The following is a 17,351-nucleotide window of genomic DNA, read 5'->3' on the forward strand; positions in this document are numbered from 1 at the left end:
TGTTAAAACCATTAGAAAATAATTATGATCTTTCACTATTTATTAAGTTTGATACAAGCATTTTGATTACAACAAAATATCACACGATAATTTCCTTTATTGACGCAGCTAATCAAACTGCTAACAAAAACAAAATCCTTAATGATCTTGATCCAATAACCTTGCTATCCATAATAGCCTGCTCTAAGTCTTCATATATGGTGATCTATCTTAATCCTCCTAATATCTTGTTTGAGCGTTTTCCATTAGCTAAGCGTTCAATTGGAAAACTCCCAACATTGTCTATGAACAGTCTTTACATGACTTCACCAAAGTTGGACAATTCCCAACTTTGTCTTATGAACCATTTGTACTCGACTTCGCCAAAGTCTTTCATGGAGTATATTGAAACTCTTTTCTTGATAGATAACGCAACGTCCAAAGCACATTCAAGATACAATTCCTGCACCTCTTACAAACAACAAAAATCACACAAAAACATTAGATACCTTAATGTACCACTAGTCTCTATCAAACACTCAATCTTTAGAGATGAGGTCCTCAACACTAGATTATGACTAAAGTTGAAGATGGTTAGCAGTGCCAAAAGAATCTCTCTCTCTCTCTCTCACACACACACACACACACACACTCTAATTTTCACATGATTCACACTCTAGGATGTTAATCACAAGGCATCAACAAGGAGATAGAGGTTGGTGAATAAATAACACACACACAAAGGTTCTCTCAATTTTCTGGGTAAATTAGGTATTGGTTCTTGATGGTTATCATGAGCTTGATCAAAATCGAATCATTACAAGATTAATCAAATCACTTTTTTGGTTTCTCTCAACAATAATTACACACTCATAGTGTAACAAAAAGAGATGGAATCTGACATGAATTACACCTAAGAAGTTGTTTCTAAAACAAGAAAAGAATACAAAGGTGCTAGGAATAGACACACTAGAGAAGGAAAGACAAATTCTCTTACAAAAGTTTCATCTTTCTTTCATAATGCAAAAAGTTCATAATGAGAGAAATTCTTCTTGTTTGGATAAAAAAACAACTATTTAAATTTAAGGTGGAAATTTTGAATTTTGAAGTTATGATTCAAATCACTACTCAAACTCATGACTTGAGTCAAGTGACAGTACAACAAATACCGCTTTTATGACAAAACTTTCACCTCAATAAGAAAAAAATGAGGTATTATGCTAAGACGTGTCATGTTTTATTTTTTGTAAAAATAAAAACAACACATTTCCTCAGTTTTTAATAAAACCGAGGGGTAAAACAAATCAGGACACGCTTCGAATTCCATTTAAGGATGTTTATGTTTTTATTTGTTTTTAAGTGAATACTAAATGATTTAACCCTTTGGTTTCCTTAAAAATCGAGGGATAACATAATCACATTTTACTATAAAAGCACTCGTTAAATAGATTTTACTCTAATCCTAACTTAAATGTCGCCTCCCCAAACTAGTACTCAACATTCTTTGGGATGGATTGCAAGATAGAAAAATATCCAATATTCTTCTACCCTTGAACAAAATATTTATTCTCCCCTTGTAATCTATCTCACATAAAGGTGTTGATGTTGTATTTTTGGAACAACTCTATGTTAAAGATCTATTAAAGAGTGTTGGAAACGTTTCCTATGATAGATTGCAAGTGCAGAAAATCATTCATGCTTCCAGGTTAAACAAAGAAGGATGTTCAACCTTTAAAAAGATATATACAACAAAATCTGAAATTGCAATGATGATGATGAATATGAGTTTTTTGTAATATTTTGTGTAAACAATGAAATATTTAAAAAAATTTGATATCCGTTACCTCGTTTTCCCTTTAAAAGTGAGGGGCTTACTTATTTTATTTTATTTTATTTTTCTATTTCAAATATAAAATACGTTTTCCCTCTTTTTTTAAATTGAGGAAATTTGTTACACCGCTACAACAACGAATCACTACCCTACATTCTTAAAGGAACAATGCCCAAGATATTGGCAAGACATCAATCCACAGCAAACTAGCTACATCCACCACTATATATCTTTCTTGTGAAAGCATTTTTCTTGATAACATTTGCTCAAGATAATAAAATTTTTTAACATAAAAAAAGTTGGAAAAGTTCTCAATAATGAATTGCATGTGCAGAAAAAACATTTTTCAGTATTTGAAGCTGATATTTCTTTACTTGGGGTAGATAGCTCGTTAAAAGTTAATTGCATGTTGTCCATAGAATTTTAAAATAATGAGCACAAAATATATCCAACAGGATCTGGATTAGAGCAAAAATATGTTGTTGTCAGAGTACAACAACTTCTCTGATAACACTTCATCTGTTGTAATAATGTAATTTAATATTCTGTGTAAATAATATAATGTTAAAAAAAAAGCTTAAATAACTTTTACCTCGGTTGTTGTCAGAAACTGAGGAAATTATTTTGGCGTGATAATTGAGAATATTGATCACCGTTCTTAAACAAATTTGTGTCGTCAATTTTATGAGTATCAACGTTCAAGACACTCACATTAGTGATCCGCGTGAAACCTAACAGACATCCATTATAAAAACATTTTGAATATCAATAATTGTTAATGAAATATATAACATAAAAACTGTGAAGCGTAAAAAACTCGGTAAAGTTCTCTACGATGGATTTCAAGAGCAGAAAATAAATTGTATTTAAGGTTTGTGTTCTTCATTAATCAAATTTTTTTACGGTGTTCATCAATAATCATATATTCATTCATTTAACTAACAATTTTCTTGTTTTACATCAGAAACACATTAATGCAAAAGGGATCTTGAATATATTGCATCCAACATTTTATCTTCCCCGACATTTCAATGGAACGAAGATCCAACATCTAATCTTCACCAACAGTTATGACGATGAGTCATATTTAAATTTTGTTATATATATATATATAGAAATATTTTGTGTAAAGAATGTAATATTATGGGTAAACACTTAATTTATAAATATTCTGTAGTTTATAACGAATTTAAAATATATCAATCTTACCCCTTGCTGTTATTGATAAACCGAGAGGTTTGATGCGCTAGTTTTGAAAATATTAAAAGTGCAGAACCTGAGTTCGAACCCATGTGCATAAGCATTTTCTCCTCGGTGTTTTAAAAATCAAGGGGGTAAAGTCGTTACTTTTCATGATGCCTTTGGTTAACTCGCTTCTTTAGCCGAGGTAAAATGCATTTCACGTCTGAGGTTAAAAGAGCTTTTTGTAGTAGTGTGCAAACTCTGATTTGAGTCATATTGTATTGTGATTCGAAACACTTGTATTTCATTATTCGAATCAAATTTGATAGAGCCAAATTCTGGATTTCAAAGAAAGTTGTGATTCGATTCAAGTTAAACTTGTGATTCGAATCAAATCACAAAGGGACAAATTCCAACTTTCAAAAATTGTATGATTTGAATCACACAATGTGCATGGTTCGAATCAAGCAACTTAACACCTTGATTCAAGTGTTTTAATTTTTGATTCAAGCAACACTCAATAAAAAGATAAAAAGCAATTTGCAAGGCTAAAATAGGACTCAAGAAATCATGGACTAATGTTCTAATTGATATAGCCGAACCGAATAGAATACAATTCAAAATAAACAAATTACAAACACGTGAATAATCAAATAACGAATAAATTACAAACATGCAAATAATTAAATAACACATACATGCAATTTGAGAAAAACGTCAAAACTAAAAGACAACATCAGACGATACCGTAACTGTAATTTCAATGATATGCTCCAATGTGTGATCCCTTAATGAAGATATAACTGTTCGTTAATCTAAACAGGAAATAAACTCTGAATTGAACCTTTAAAATTGACAAACTTTATTAAATCTTCTGAACTATTCCAAAACATTACTATGTTTTAAATGTGCACTTCCTTAATAGTTTAAGGGATAGTTTTTTTATATTATTTTATAGAAAAAAAATAGGCTTTCTGTAAGTTAGCGATTTTTTTATTTTCGTCCTTGTAAGTTATTTTTTTTGGTTTCAGTCCCTATAGGGACTCTTACAAAAAAAAAAACTTACAAGGACGAAAATAAAAAACTCGCTAACTTACAGAGACCAAAAGTGCATTTAAGTCAAAAAAAATATATCCACATTTGAAAGTTTCATTTTGTTAGTTACACCTTTTTCTTACGGTGTAAATTTGAAAGAAAGAAAAAAAGTCTAAAATGATTTAAGTGATAATTTATTTATAATAACTTCTCTTAAGAATAGTTCATAAAACAAATATTTTAAAAAATAAAATCAATTATAAAAAACAAACAAAACAACTCATACTCTTTTTAGAAAGTTTTAAAAATACTCTCTCAATTATTGAATGCAAAATGTTTTGGATCCATATAATCCAAACAAAAGTGTGAGTGATACTCAAGATCAAGAAAATGGAGAACATAAAATCTTGATTAATTAGAATGGTCTTGGTCACAATCACAATAAGAAAGACACGTAATGCACGGTCGGAAGGAACATAACTGCAGAAGAAGGGGACCAAAGGCCAGAAATCTTAGAATTATTGGAAAAACAAAGTTAGGACCACAAAAGGAAGAGTGATCCCAGTTTCTTTATGGGGAAGAATGAAGAAAATTAGCAGCAAAAGATTAAACTTGTTGAAATAAGAATTTTTTATTATTATTTAAAGTTTATTTATCGTGGGGGTTTTGTACTACATAAGAGATATGTAGATAATGAATGGCACATAGACATAGACATATAAAATGGCATTTCAACATCAATCTAGTGCGGCTAAAAGGGAAAGGAACACAAGGAAAGTGTTTTTCTTGTTCTCTCTCCCTCTTCAATTAGAATTTAACCAAGAGTTTGATAAAATTATCATTAACAACAATTTTATTGGAATATATATATATATATATATATATATATATATATAAATATATATATATATATATATATATATATATATATATATATAAAAGAGGAATCAAATCACACCCGAAGAGTTACACCACGAGTTATACTCGTTTAATAACTACATTTTAAGTAAATTATAGAAATATGTTGTATATTTCATTGATTTTGGAACTGTTACATTGTGAGGTATATATAGAATACAGTACACTAATATGCTATTAAACAGAGAAATAATTTCCTATAATTGCTGCTACCTAAATAAGGAAATGACAATAATATAATAAATCTATTTACACCACTGTTTTGTAACAGCTTGACAAATCAGAATCAAATGATTATGATTTGATATGTGCTAATCTTCAACACTCCCCCTCAATCTGGGTGGTAGATGTCTATCATACCCAGATTGGATTTGATATTTTCATAAATATTCCTTGGAAGAGCCTTGGTTAAGATATCTGCAGTTTGCTTGCGTGATGGGACATGATCAATACTTATAATCTTATTATCAATTTTTTCTTTAATGAAGTGTCGGTCAATTTCCACATGTTTTGTTCTATCATGTTGGACTGGGTTCTTTGCAATGCTTATAGCAGCTTTGTTATCACATAGTAACCTCACAGTATGGTTCACTTGAATTTTGATTTCATCTAGCATGCTCTTAAGCCACATTCCTTCACAGATACCTAGGGCCATAGCTCTAAATTCAGCTTCTGCACTACTCCTCGCCACTACAGATTGTTTCTTGCTTCGCCAAGTTACTAAGTTCCCCCACACAAATGAACAATAACCTGTAGTCGATTTTCTGTCTGTGGAGCATCCTGCCCAATCTGAATCTGTATAAACTTCAACGTCCCTGTTTAAATTCTTCTTGAAGTGGAGGCCTCGGCCTGGTGTGCCTTTGAGGTATTGGAGGATTCTATTCGCCATTTTCATGTTAAACTCGGTTGGATTTGACATGTAGCGACTAGCCAAGCTTACAGCGAACCCAATGTCGGGCCTAGTGTGAGATAGGTAGATTAGTTTCCCAACTAGACTTTGATATCTATCTTTGTCGGCTGGTGGACTTTCATCTTCTCTTCCTTTTATTTGTTCTATTGGTGTATTAGCTGCCTTGCACCCAAGCATTCCAGTTTCTCGAAGTAAGTCAAGGGTGTATTTCCTTTGTGATACATAGATACCATCCTTTGTTCGAGCAACTTCCATCCCTAAAAAATACTTAAGTTGTCCCAAGTCCTTAACTTCAAATTCCTTTGCCAAGAGTCCCTTTAAATGATCAATTTGATCATAATCATTTCCTGTAATAACAATATCATCAACATAAACAATAAACAAAGCTACCTTTCCTTCCATGGAGTGTTTAACAAACATAGTGTGATCTGATTGGCATTGGTTGAACCCGTCTTTCTTGACAACTCGAGTCAATCTATCAAACCACGCCCTTGGAGACTGCTTGAGGCCATAAAGGGATTTTCGGAGCCTGCACACCATATTTGCGGTGCTGGATGATTCAAGTCCAGGAGGAATATGCATATAAACTTCCTCTTCTAGGTCACCATTTAAGAAGGCATTCTTGATGTCTAGTTGATGAAGTGGCCAATCTAAATTTGCAGCCAAAGAGAGAATAACTCTAACGGAGTTTAGTTTTGCCACCGGTGCAAAAGTCTCTTCATAATCTACTCCATATGATTGAGTAAATCCCTTTGCTACAAGTCGAGCTTTGTACCGATTTACACTCCCATCTGCATTATACTTCATGGAGAATATCCATTTGCATCCTACCGGCTTCTTCCCTGCAGGTAGGCTTGTGATCTCCCAAGTGCCATTCTTAATTAAGGCCTGAACTTCTTCCGTTACGGCTGCTGCCCATTCAGAATTTTGGAGTGCCTCATGGATGTTGCTTGGAATATGTGTATTGTCAAGAGCTGTTACAAAAGTCTTGTAACTTTGGGACAATTTTCCATAAGATACAAATCTTTCAATGGGATGTTTGGTACAGGATCTTACATTTTTTCTCAAAGCAATAGGAATATCAATATCATCAACATTCACAGAGTTAGGAGCAGTATTACCTGAGGGAACGCCATTTTCTAGAGTCTTGGAGGTTTCTTGGTTCTGCCTTGGAGCTGTGCCGGACTCTATTCCCTTCTTGCTCTTCCTAGAGTACACTTTCACATTGTTTCCTGGTGCTGTTTCTGTTGTAGGGGCTGCAGTTTCTACTGCAATTTCCTCTACATTTTCTGACGTAGTTTCTTGTGGTTCACATGTAGGTTCTGCAGTTTCTGTTGCATTTTTATTTGGTTCAGGTGTAGGTTTTGATGCTTCTGCAGTGAGTTTAGGTTCAGTTAGCTCAAGTTCCAAAAGTTGGGATTCTACCACTTCAATTGGATAGGTGTTCTCCCCCTGAATGCCAACTTTGGGGTAATATGGCTGATTCTCAAAAAAGGTTACATCCATGGTGTGGTAGAATTTTTTGTTTTGAGGTGAATAACATTTGTATCCCTTTTGGTGAGGAGAGTAGCCGAGGAATATGCATTTAATGGATTTCGGGTCAAGTTTACTGCGTTGGGGATCAAGATTATGGACAAAGGTTGTGCATCCAAATATTTTCAAAGGAATAGATGTAAGGATACGATTGGTTGGGTATAAGGTTTGGAGAGTGGAGTAGGGCGTATGAAAGTTAAGGATCCGGGAAGGCATTCTGTTTATTAGATAAGTTGCAGAGAGGACAGCTTCTCCCCAAAACTGGTTAGGTACATTTGTAGCTAGCATGAGAGATCGAGTTACTTCTAGGAGGTGTCTATTCTTTCTCTCGGCAACCCCGTTCTGCTGAGGTGTATCCACACATGAGGTTTGGTGTATTATTCCATGTTGCGTAAAGTATGAGCTTAGTGTAGAATTATAGTACTCACGACCATTATCACTCCTAAGCACTCTAATTTTGCTTTGAAATTGTGTTTGCACCATGGTATGGAAACATTCAAATATCCTACCAACTTCCGATTTGTCTTTCATAAGGTAGACCCAAGTGATCCGTGTGTGGTCATCAATAAAGGTTACAAACCATCTTGATCCAGTTACATTTCTGACCCGCGATGGTCCCCATACATCACTATGAATAACATAAAAAGGTTGGGAAGGTTTATAGGGTTGAGGAGGGTGGGGGCTGCGTGTATGTTTGGACAATTGACAAATTTCACATTGAAACAACTTCTGATTTTTATTGAATAGTTTAGGAAACATTTTTTCCAAGTACATAAAATTTGGGTGGCCTAGTCTATAGTGCCACAACATTGCAGAATTTTCACCACATGCAGAAACTACAGCGCAAGAGGTTGCCTCGGATTCCGGTTTAGATGCTTCAGCCTGAAGGATATAGAGTCCAGCACATTCTTTAGCATTGCCAGTCGTCCTCCCCGACTCCAAAATCTGAAATTCACACAGGTTAGGAAAGAATTTAGTGATACACTTCAAATCCTTTGTAAGTTTACTGATGGACAGCAAGTTACAATCAAGTTTAGGCACATACAGTACTGAACTAAGAGTAATATTTTGCGAAATAATGACTGAACCTTTACCCATGACCTTAGAAAGGGTACCATCAGCAATTCGAACAGTCGAATTATTTTGACATGGAGAATAGCTATCAAAGACAGTCAAATCTCCAGTCATGTGATCAGATGCTCCTGAGTCAATAATCCATGATTTTTGTTTTCCCCTGCTAGTGTTTAGAGCATGCAAAAAATTACCTTTTTGTGCCACAGTAGCTGTACCAATTGTTTGTTGAAGCATTTTTTGTAAGGCTTCCATTTGCTCCTTGTTGAATGGTGATGAGTGAGAATTTACCTCAGCTGTGTTCCCTCTGTTGTCCCGGTTTTTGGTCCATTTTAGCTCTGATGGCTTTCCATGAATGATCCAGCATGTGTCCTTGGTATGACCCGGTTTCTTGCAGTGGTCACACCAAGGGCGAGTTTTCTTTTGGAAAGATCGTTGATCTCCCCTTGCTGCCATTGCAGATCCTTCTATAGATGGGGCTGCACTGGATTTTCCAAGCATCACTTTTCTCCTGCTCTCCTCTCTTCGTATTTCCGAGAATGCTTCTCGAATTTTTGGAAGAGGTTTGGTTCCAAGGATTCTCCCACGAACTTCATCAACTTCTGTGTTCAAACCTAATAGAAATTTGTAGACTCTATCTTTCTCCACCAATTCTTTGTACTTCTTTTTATCCTCTGTGCAGCTCCATTCAACTTCATCATATACATCCAGTTGCTGCCAGTGACGATTGAGAGTATTAAAATACTCTGTAACTGAGCGGTCATCTTGGCGCAAGTCATGGAGTATGCTCTTGATTTCAAAAATTGCAGATGTATTGTCGACATTAGAGTAGGTTTCCTTTACGGCATCCCACATCTCTTTGGCAGTGTCATAGAACAAGAAATTTTCTCCAATTTCATTTGTCATGGTGTTTAGCAGCCATGACATTACTAGACTGTTTTCTAGTTGCCATTTTTCAAGGTTGGAATCCTCCTTTTTTGGACACTTGGAGTCTCCTGTGATATAACCTTCCTTCCCTTTTCCTTGAAGGTAGATTTTGACTGAGCGCACCCATTGATTATAATTCTGGCCATTCAATTTGTGACCAGTGATAGGAAGAGCATGTCCTTCAGCCAAACTGTTGGTTGAATTTTCTGCTTTAGTATCTGCCATGGGTGGTGCTCAAGGCTTAGAGATGGTTCAGATCTTGTGCTCTGATACCATATAGAAATATGTTGTATATTTCATTGATTTTGGAACTGTTACATTGTGAGGTATATATAGAATACAGTACACTAATATGCTATTAAACAGAGAAATAATTTCCTATAATTGCTGCTACCTAAATAAGGAAATGACAATAATATAATAAATCTATTTACATCACTGTTTTGTAACAACTTGACAAATCAGAATCAAATGATTATGATTTGATATGTGCTAATCTTCAACATAAATATTTTTTAAATTCAACCGTTAAATTAAAACTTTAATATCATATTGATCATACTTATAAAGTTTGAGCTTAATCTATAATAATTTACTATACCATCAAGATATCCAAAGATTAACGTCAAAATGAGCTTTCATATAACATTAATTTTGATGTAATTCAGTTTTTTTTTCTTCACTCTGTTCTTTGGAACGAGTCTCTTAACCTATCATAAAAAGGAACAGTAAGGGTGTGTTTGGTTCGAAGTAGATGGAGGGGAGGGGAGGGGAGGGGAAATTTTTAATTAAATATGTTTGGTTCAAATTTAAGGAGGGGAATGGAGGGGAGGGGAGGGGAGCAAAATCCCTCCAAACCTCACTTTTTGCGTTCCTCCGAATTGGGGGGATTTGGAGGGGAGGGGAGGGAATCTGAATTTTAAAACGTAAAAAATTATTATATTTACTAAAATATCCTCAGTTTAATTTTAATATTTCAAATTTTTTTTTCGTGTTAATGCTTCTCTTCTATGTGAGTTTTCTCGATTATTTCCATCAACTTATTATAACTATTATCCACCTTCAAATTTTTTTAACCTAATACAAATCATGATCATTACATTATTTTTATAATATTTTTAATATTTATTTATGTTATTTTTACTTCTAGTTTTGTTATTTATCCTATTACATTTTCTTTATATCAAATTTTAAATCATTTACTTTATTTTATTTTTTTTATTCATTTTATTAGAAATTTAAATTATTAGTTTTAATAATAACTTATTTTATGTATTTGTTTTGTTAGATGATTCATCACTATTTAAAAATTATTATTAGCATATAGTTTCATTTGTGTCAGAGAGTTATAATATGAATCAAGTGTACTCAGTTTATTAACGTTATGGTAAATTATAACGTTTTAGTCCGTCAATATTAAAAAAATTATTACCAAAATAACATTTATGAAATTTTCATATTTGAATATTATATCACTTATATAAGATCATAAGGGTAAAAATGTAATTTATTTATAAAACCCCTCCCCTCCCCTCCTGAACCAAACATATTTTTAATTAAAACCCCTCCCTTCCCCTCCCCTCTCTTATTTTGAACCAAACACTTATTTGATTAAAAAAAATCCCTCACCTCCCCTCCCCTCCCCTTCCCTTCTTTAAATCTCCTCCCCTCCCCTCCCCCTCATTTGAACCAAACACACCCTAAGTAAATTACATAAGTGGTAAATCACACAAGTAAATTAAATAAGAAGAAATATGCACAAAATGTTTATATACAATCATTCTGTTCATTTAGTATAAAAATATAACAATTTAAGTGAACAACATAGTTAATGAACCAGCTCCATGAGTTCTTTGTTTCATTCTCAACAACTTCAAAAGTAATAGGAAAATGCTGATAATTAGGATCTCTCCTAGTAACAATCATTGATATATCACCATATTTGTGTTTCATATGACATCCATCTAAACTAATAAACAGTGCTTTAAAATCTGGACTGATCATCAAACCGGTGAGGATACTGGGTCACTGGTTCATTGGTCGAACCACTGGGTCATTGGTTGAACCGCATGATTAAACCGGATTAAATCGGATAATTTGATTAATAGACCGGTCACTATAACAAAATTATATAGGTATAAAACCGGTCGAACCGGATGACTCGGTCTCTAAAAAATATAAGTATCACTTAAATTTTTAGAATATATCATATCATAATTTTAAAAGTTCATAATTTAAATTTAAATTTTAAGCCTATGTACCACAAATAACAAAATGACTAGAAAACTTAGCAATGTAAATATAGTAATAAATTAAAATAACAAAATTGTATAAGTAAAAACCAATTTGACTATGATAACCATCTTTGTTTAACATCTTCATTTTATTGCTTTGTAATGTGAAGATAAACTCCTTTTAAAAACTCATTTTTAAGGATTGAGATTCTGTAGACAAAGAGTGTAGCAGACAATACAGGGATGTCTTAGTAAAAAATTTGTGATGGTTTGATGCTTTCAGTTTCTTAGAGATGAAAATTGAAAAACATGTGCAATAGAAGAAGAGGGACGTCACACAATTTTGACTATCAGGTTTTTTTAATTAAAATAATAAAAAAAAGTCATTTTGATTTTTGAAAAAAAAAAGCATTTAAACTGCCGGTTTTGGAAAACCGCCGATTTTTTCCGGTTCGCAACGGTTTGATGACATAGGCGATCCAACAATTGAACCAGACCGGTTACCTGGCCGATTCCCGGTTCAACCGATCCGACCGACCAGTCCGGTCCGGTTTTTAAAACACTGCTAATAAATGGTCGACATGCTTTTGTCAAAGCCTTTTTTGTCCCATCAAAACATATGTAGCACCTTTCAAATTTTGGTTGCAACCCTAAAGTTGGACAATTAATGTTGACCTTGAAAATGTTTTTTGATTAAGCCCTCCTTAATTCAACAACATATGACCATAACAAACTATACTATTTGCTATAGTCCCCTTCTACAATTTGTCTAGCAAACTGCCTTGTCTTAAAAGCTCTACAACCTAGGATTTCAGTTGCATATCTAAGTCTCACACTGCTACCACCTCATTTAACTTCATCTTTGTATTATTCTACAACTCATCAACAATAAGCTTTGCAACCCACTCTACTTTAGCACTTTTATTGAAGAACTGTCTTCCACACTTGTGCTTATGAAACAATTTATTGATCATAAAAATGTTGTGGAGGTTAAAACTTCACAAGACAATATAGTTATACTATCTTTTTTCCTTACATACCATCCTTCAACTATTTGCATCATTATTTTCAAATCTCATATCCTTACCATTCAAGACATTATTCTATAGTATAACATCCTTAAATTATTTCAATGAAGAAAACTCCATTTCAACCTTAAAAGTAAAATCCTTACTAAGATCATCTTCTTCATTAAACCTAATTAATCTAGGCCAATCATCACAACTCTCATCACTTGTCCCACTATCAAGTACATCAGTCATATAGTCTTTTTCGATGACATGTTCCCTACCCATCTCCGGTGTGATAAATACATTAGTCAATAAACCTTTGATTTTAAATTAGAGACTAAATATTTAGACATGACTTTTTATTTAATTTATTAGTCTAACGATTAAAATTTTACCGCTTAAAAATAAATGAATGGAGTTTTGTATGTTCGAAACTGCGTCTGTGGAATTATATAACAGTATAAAAATCATATTAGACTTGTTTGTGGAATTATATTGATACTGTCATAAATAAACTTGTTGTTAAGAAAATTATATATATTTATATTAGCTATTAAATAAAATAAAATAAACTTAAAAAAATGGCCAAACACACCTTTTAACATAATTTTTTACCAAAATATTAATTTAAAAGATCGTTAAAACAGACCTTAAAACCATGTTTTAAGTTTTAACACACGAATTGTTAAGTCAATAGCACAACAACTGATATTTACCAACTGTCGGAAGATTAAAAAGTGGCATAACAAGAATGCAGACCAAATCAAACGACATAAGCAAATTCAAATATTAATTTCCACGAAATAGAAAGTGGCATAACAAGATTGAAGTATAAATCAAAATTTAAGCAAACAAATTAATTAGTCAATCAATAAGCATTGACAAAATTGCAGTTGGTTCTGATTTCTCCTTCATCCTCACCAGTAAGAACATCAATGACACCAAACTTCGACATTGAAACCGCAAACTGGTGCTCAAAAACCGACGACGCTGAAGCCATAGCCGAAACCAATGGAGAAGTTCTTAGATCAGAATATAACAATTGGTCCGTCGACAACAATCCCATTTTCTTCTTGAGATTAATATAGTACATTTGATCAAATTTTTTCGGTGTCGTTGCATCAAGATCAACATACTCCGAGGCCCATCGACATTTTCTTTTCAAGAAGTTTAGGTATTTCGGATCAATTGATGGGTCTGGTTTCCCTGTGCCTTTGTAGTTGTATAGCCTATATTGAATAGAGTCACATGATGTCCTTCCAATAGTATGTGCCCCTAAATAAGTTTATAGTAATATTAGTCTGTGGCGGAGTCAGGATCTGATTCAAATTTATTCAAATTTTGATGCGATGAATGTAAAAGATGTTTACCTGAGAGGACAACCAAGTCGAAAACATTTAGGCCTTTGGATTGGAAAAACTCAATCAAGGAAGTAACATTTTCATGTCCCTGAGGAATAATTTCGGTTTCACTATCGATAGATATTGTTCCATCTTTTCTTCCATAAGGGACTGCCCAATATGGTCCACCCAATTCAACAGTGGCATCCCTTGCAGCTGTTGTAAGAATGTCTGCACAAGACACTGTCTTAGGACATTGTTTCTCTACCTCTGCCTTTATATCATCGATCACTTCATAGCCTCGCAATGTCTTGCTTGCTTGTGCTGTCCTCTCACTTCCTTCGTGTTTCAATAGAATTGACCCGTCACATCCCTTTTAAAAATACACACAAAAATGTTAAAATGAATATATATTGAACTATGTAGCATCAACACATCTGGATTAAAAAACGTGTCAATGTCAGTGTTGTGTGCAGTGTCAGTATCTGAGTCATGCAGTGTTTGTGTCTGTGTTTTATAGATATAGACAGTGAAAAATGGTTTTCAATATGTAACATATGGTGAGTGATGTTTGATATTATGTACTTACCCTAATAGAGCAATCATGGAAGTGCAACCTTAGGAGACTAGCTGCTAAAGTGTAGTCCTTCTTAATCCATTCTTGGACTTTGTTTTGCAAAATGGACTCAAATTGAGGACAACTTTTACGGTAGTAACCAAAGGACAAGAGATTATCCAAGTTTGTTTCATCTAATGTTGGGACTTGAAGAGTGAACTCAGCATTATTATCATAGTTTTCATCATAAGGTTGAGCTGAATTGGCTGAAATTATGTAAAGAACTAAAACAAGCAAAAATCGGAGGTAAGAATTAGACATTTTTGAATCTCACACACTCCTATTTGGTATGGCTTCTAATTAATACAACTCTAGATATATGTTGAGAGAGTTTAATTGTGTGTTATTTATATAGAAAGACTTTGATATTGTGAATATGTTATTAGGATGGAACAAACGTGGGAAGCACCTAATGGAACACAAATAACATGCTAGCATGTTGTGTTATTATTCTTTCATTTTGTTCCTTGCAAAATCTATTGCGACTTTATTTGATGATATTCTCTTTCATATGACTAGGGTGAGACTTCATTAAATAAATAATTATCATTTGGGTGCATTCCCCTTTGAGATGATTAATTGTGCATAATTTTTGTAATAATTTACATTGACCAAGTGTTTGATAAATGTTCTTTAAAAATTAAGTTTTTTTTACAAAGAAAAATAAAGTTAAATGATAAAAAAAAAGATGAATGTATCTATCATTAATTCAATATATGTTTTTAATTCATGTAAATTAGTAATTTTTTTTTATTTAATTGCTATTTTTTTTTCAATTTCAGTCCATAGTTCTGAGTACTAACTTATATAAAAAAATAGGGAGTAAATTTGAAAATTCATAATTTTGTAAATATTTAGAACGTATATTAACTCATTTTAAATCCTCTTAATTAGTTTTTAAAATTTTTCTTATTTTTAAAAATTTAATGGACATACACATTTAATAAAAAATTTACACGATCATTTAATAAAAAATTATTAATTCATCAATTATTTAAATCGTTTTAAAATATCAGTATGATTTGACGTGAAACATCACTCATTTGATGACGGTGTAAAATATTTAAAATTATTTTAACCATTAAAGTATAGTATGATTTGACGTGATGCACATCACTCATTTGATGACAATGTAAAATATTTAAAATTATTTTTAACCATTAGAATTTTGTTTTCTCATTTCTAATGTTTAGGTTAAAAAATTATTAATAATATTTTTTAATACAAATATAATTTTTTGCTTAAGCTATTCTTGTAAGAAGAAGAGAGGTTAAAAATAAATTTGATCAAATATAACTAGAATTTAGAATACATGTTAGATAGTAGTACTATTGTTGTTATTTTTAAATTTAAATATGTAAGAAGTGCCGGAAAAGGAAAGGCCCGAATAAATATGTCTTTGATTGGAGCAAAATAATTCAAGGGCCCATTGGATATTTACAAAATCAGAAGGAGAATTATACTTTGCACCTTCACTATTAAACATTACACCTCTACACATTGAATAAAATAATAAAAAGAGCAAATTTACCTACAATTTACGTGGTTTATACTATTTTTTCAATGCAAATATGAAATTTAACTACAAATTTACACTTGTCATATCTTATATTAGAAAATAGTACAAACCACATCTAGAAATTGTATCTAAGTTTTCTCCATAATAAAATACTATTTTAACAACCAAAAAAGTAAAATTGTAAAAGTAAAATTATATATTTTTTTAAAAGCTTTGTAACATTTTTAGATTTGCATGGAATTGTTCGAATATACACAAGTAAGAATGCTATTTTTTTCGTTTAATATGTTTAATAGGCATTTTTCCTTCCATTTTTATAGTTCGACGAGTATAGGGAGATTAGCCATCTTTTAGAAAGGACTCCTATGAAAATCTAATTTCCCTTATCAACCCCATTTGTGTTGTAAAATTAGAAAAAGATGCCCTTAATAGGCGTGATCCCAAGGGAATCACAAAGGATTTTGAATTCCCTCACAAAGGCCAAACTATTTGAGTGAAGTTGTGAATGGTCGACATTGAATACTTTCAAAAAGGCGACCCCAAAGGTGGTAAAAAAAATTCCCACCCCCAAATTGGATATGAAACTTGCATACATGAAGAAGTATTATCCCTCCACCCCTTTTATGGACACCTCATACAAGCCTTCTTTCTCTCCACACAAGGAACCAGAAAGACATTCTCTTCACTTCTAGTGGACAATATGTACAAAGCATTATGAAAATCCTTTACCCTCCCCTCATTACTAAATAGGGAAATGGCATTCACCACTTCATTACAAAAATAGTCCAAGCTTGTGTCTTAGGTTTCTATTTGTGGAATTGTTGATCTTGGAACTACTACGGAAAAACAATATTACAATAGTTGGTAAATGGATACTACAACGTCAGACCAACTGTTGTGAGGTAAGGAATGGTTCTATGTATGATGATTTCAACCACGTTCGTGCGACCGTGATTATAGGTCAAGCAGCGCGCTACCTGTCATACCCCAATTTTCAACATCTTTCAGCATGCAATCGATTTGCATAATAGTGCAATCGATTTCACCAACTTGATTTGCACCAGATTTGCATTTTGTCTTCAGTGCAATCGATTTTCATAAGAGTGCAATCGATTGCACCAACTGTTTTTGCACTAAATTCAGGCAGTGCAATCGATTTGCATAATAGTGCAATCGATTACACCAATGCGAAATTGGAAAAATGAAGGCAATTTTCAACTTTTGAAGGTGATGACATCATTTGCAA

General features: G+C 32.9%; 1 protein-coding gene across 1 annotated transcript; it reads right to left on the bottom strand.

Moving 5' to 3' along the window:
* Nucleotides 1–13,296: 13,296 nt before the first annotated feature.
* On the bottom strand, nt 13,297–14,886 carry LOC131599629 (peroxidase 7-like). The gene is made up of 3 exons (XM_058871920.1): nt 14,560–14,886; nt 14,001–14,343; nt 13,297–13,905 (listed from the first exon to the last, which is right to left on the bottom strand). The coding sequence occupies exons 1-3, from the start codon at nt 14,845–14,847 to the stop codon at nt 13,499–13,501; spliced, it is 1,038 nt and encodes a 345-aa protein (XP_058727903.1). The 5' UTR covers nt 14,848–14,886; the 3' UTR covers nt 13,297–13,498.
* Between the last annotated feature and the right edge of the window lie 2,465 nt (nt 14,887–17,351).

This window comes from Vicia villosa, linkage group LG4 (assembly GCF_029867415.1).
Source record: "Vicia villosa cultivar HV-30 ecotype Madison, WI linkage group LG4, Vvil1.0, whole genome shotgun sequence".
In the NCBI taxonomy this organism is placed as follows: Eukaryota; Viridiplantae; Streptophyta; class Magnoliopsida; order Fabales; family Fabaceae; genus Vicia; species Vicia villosa.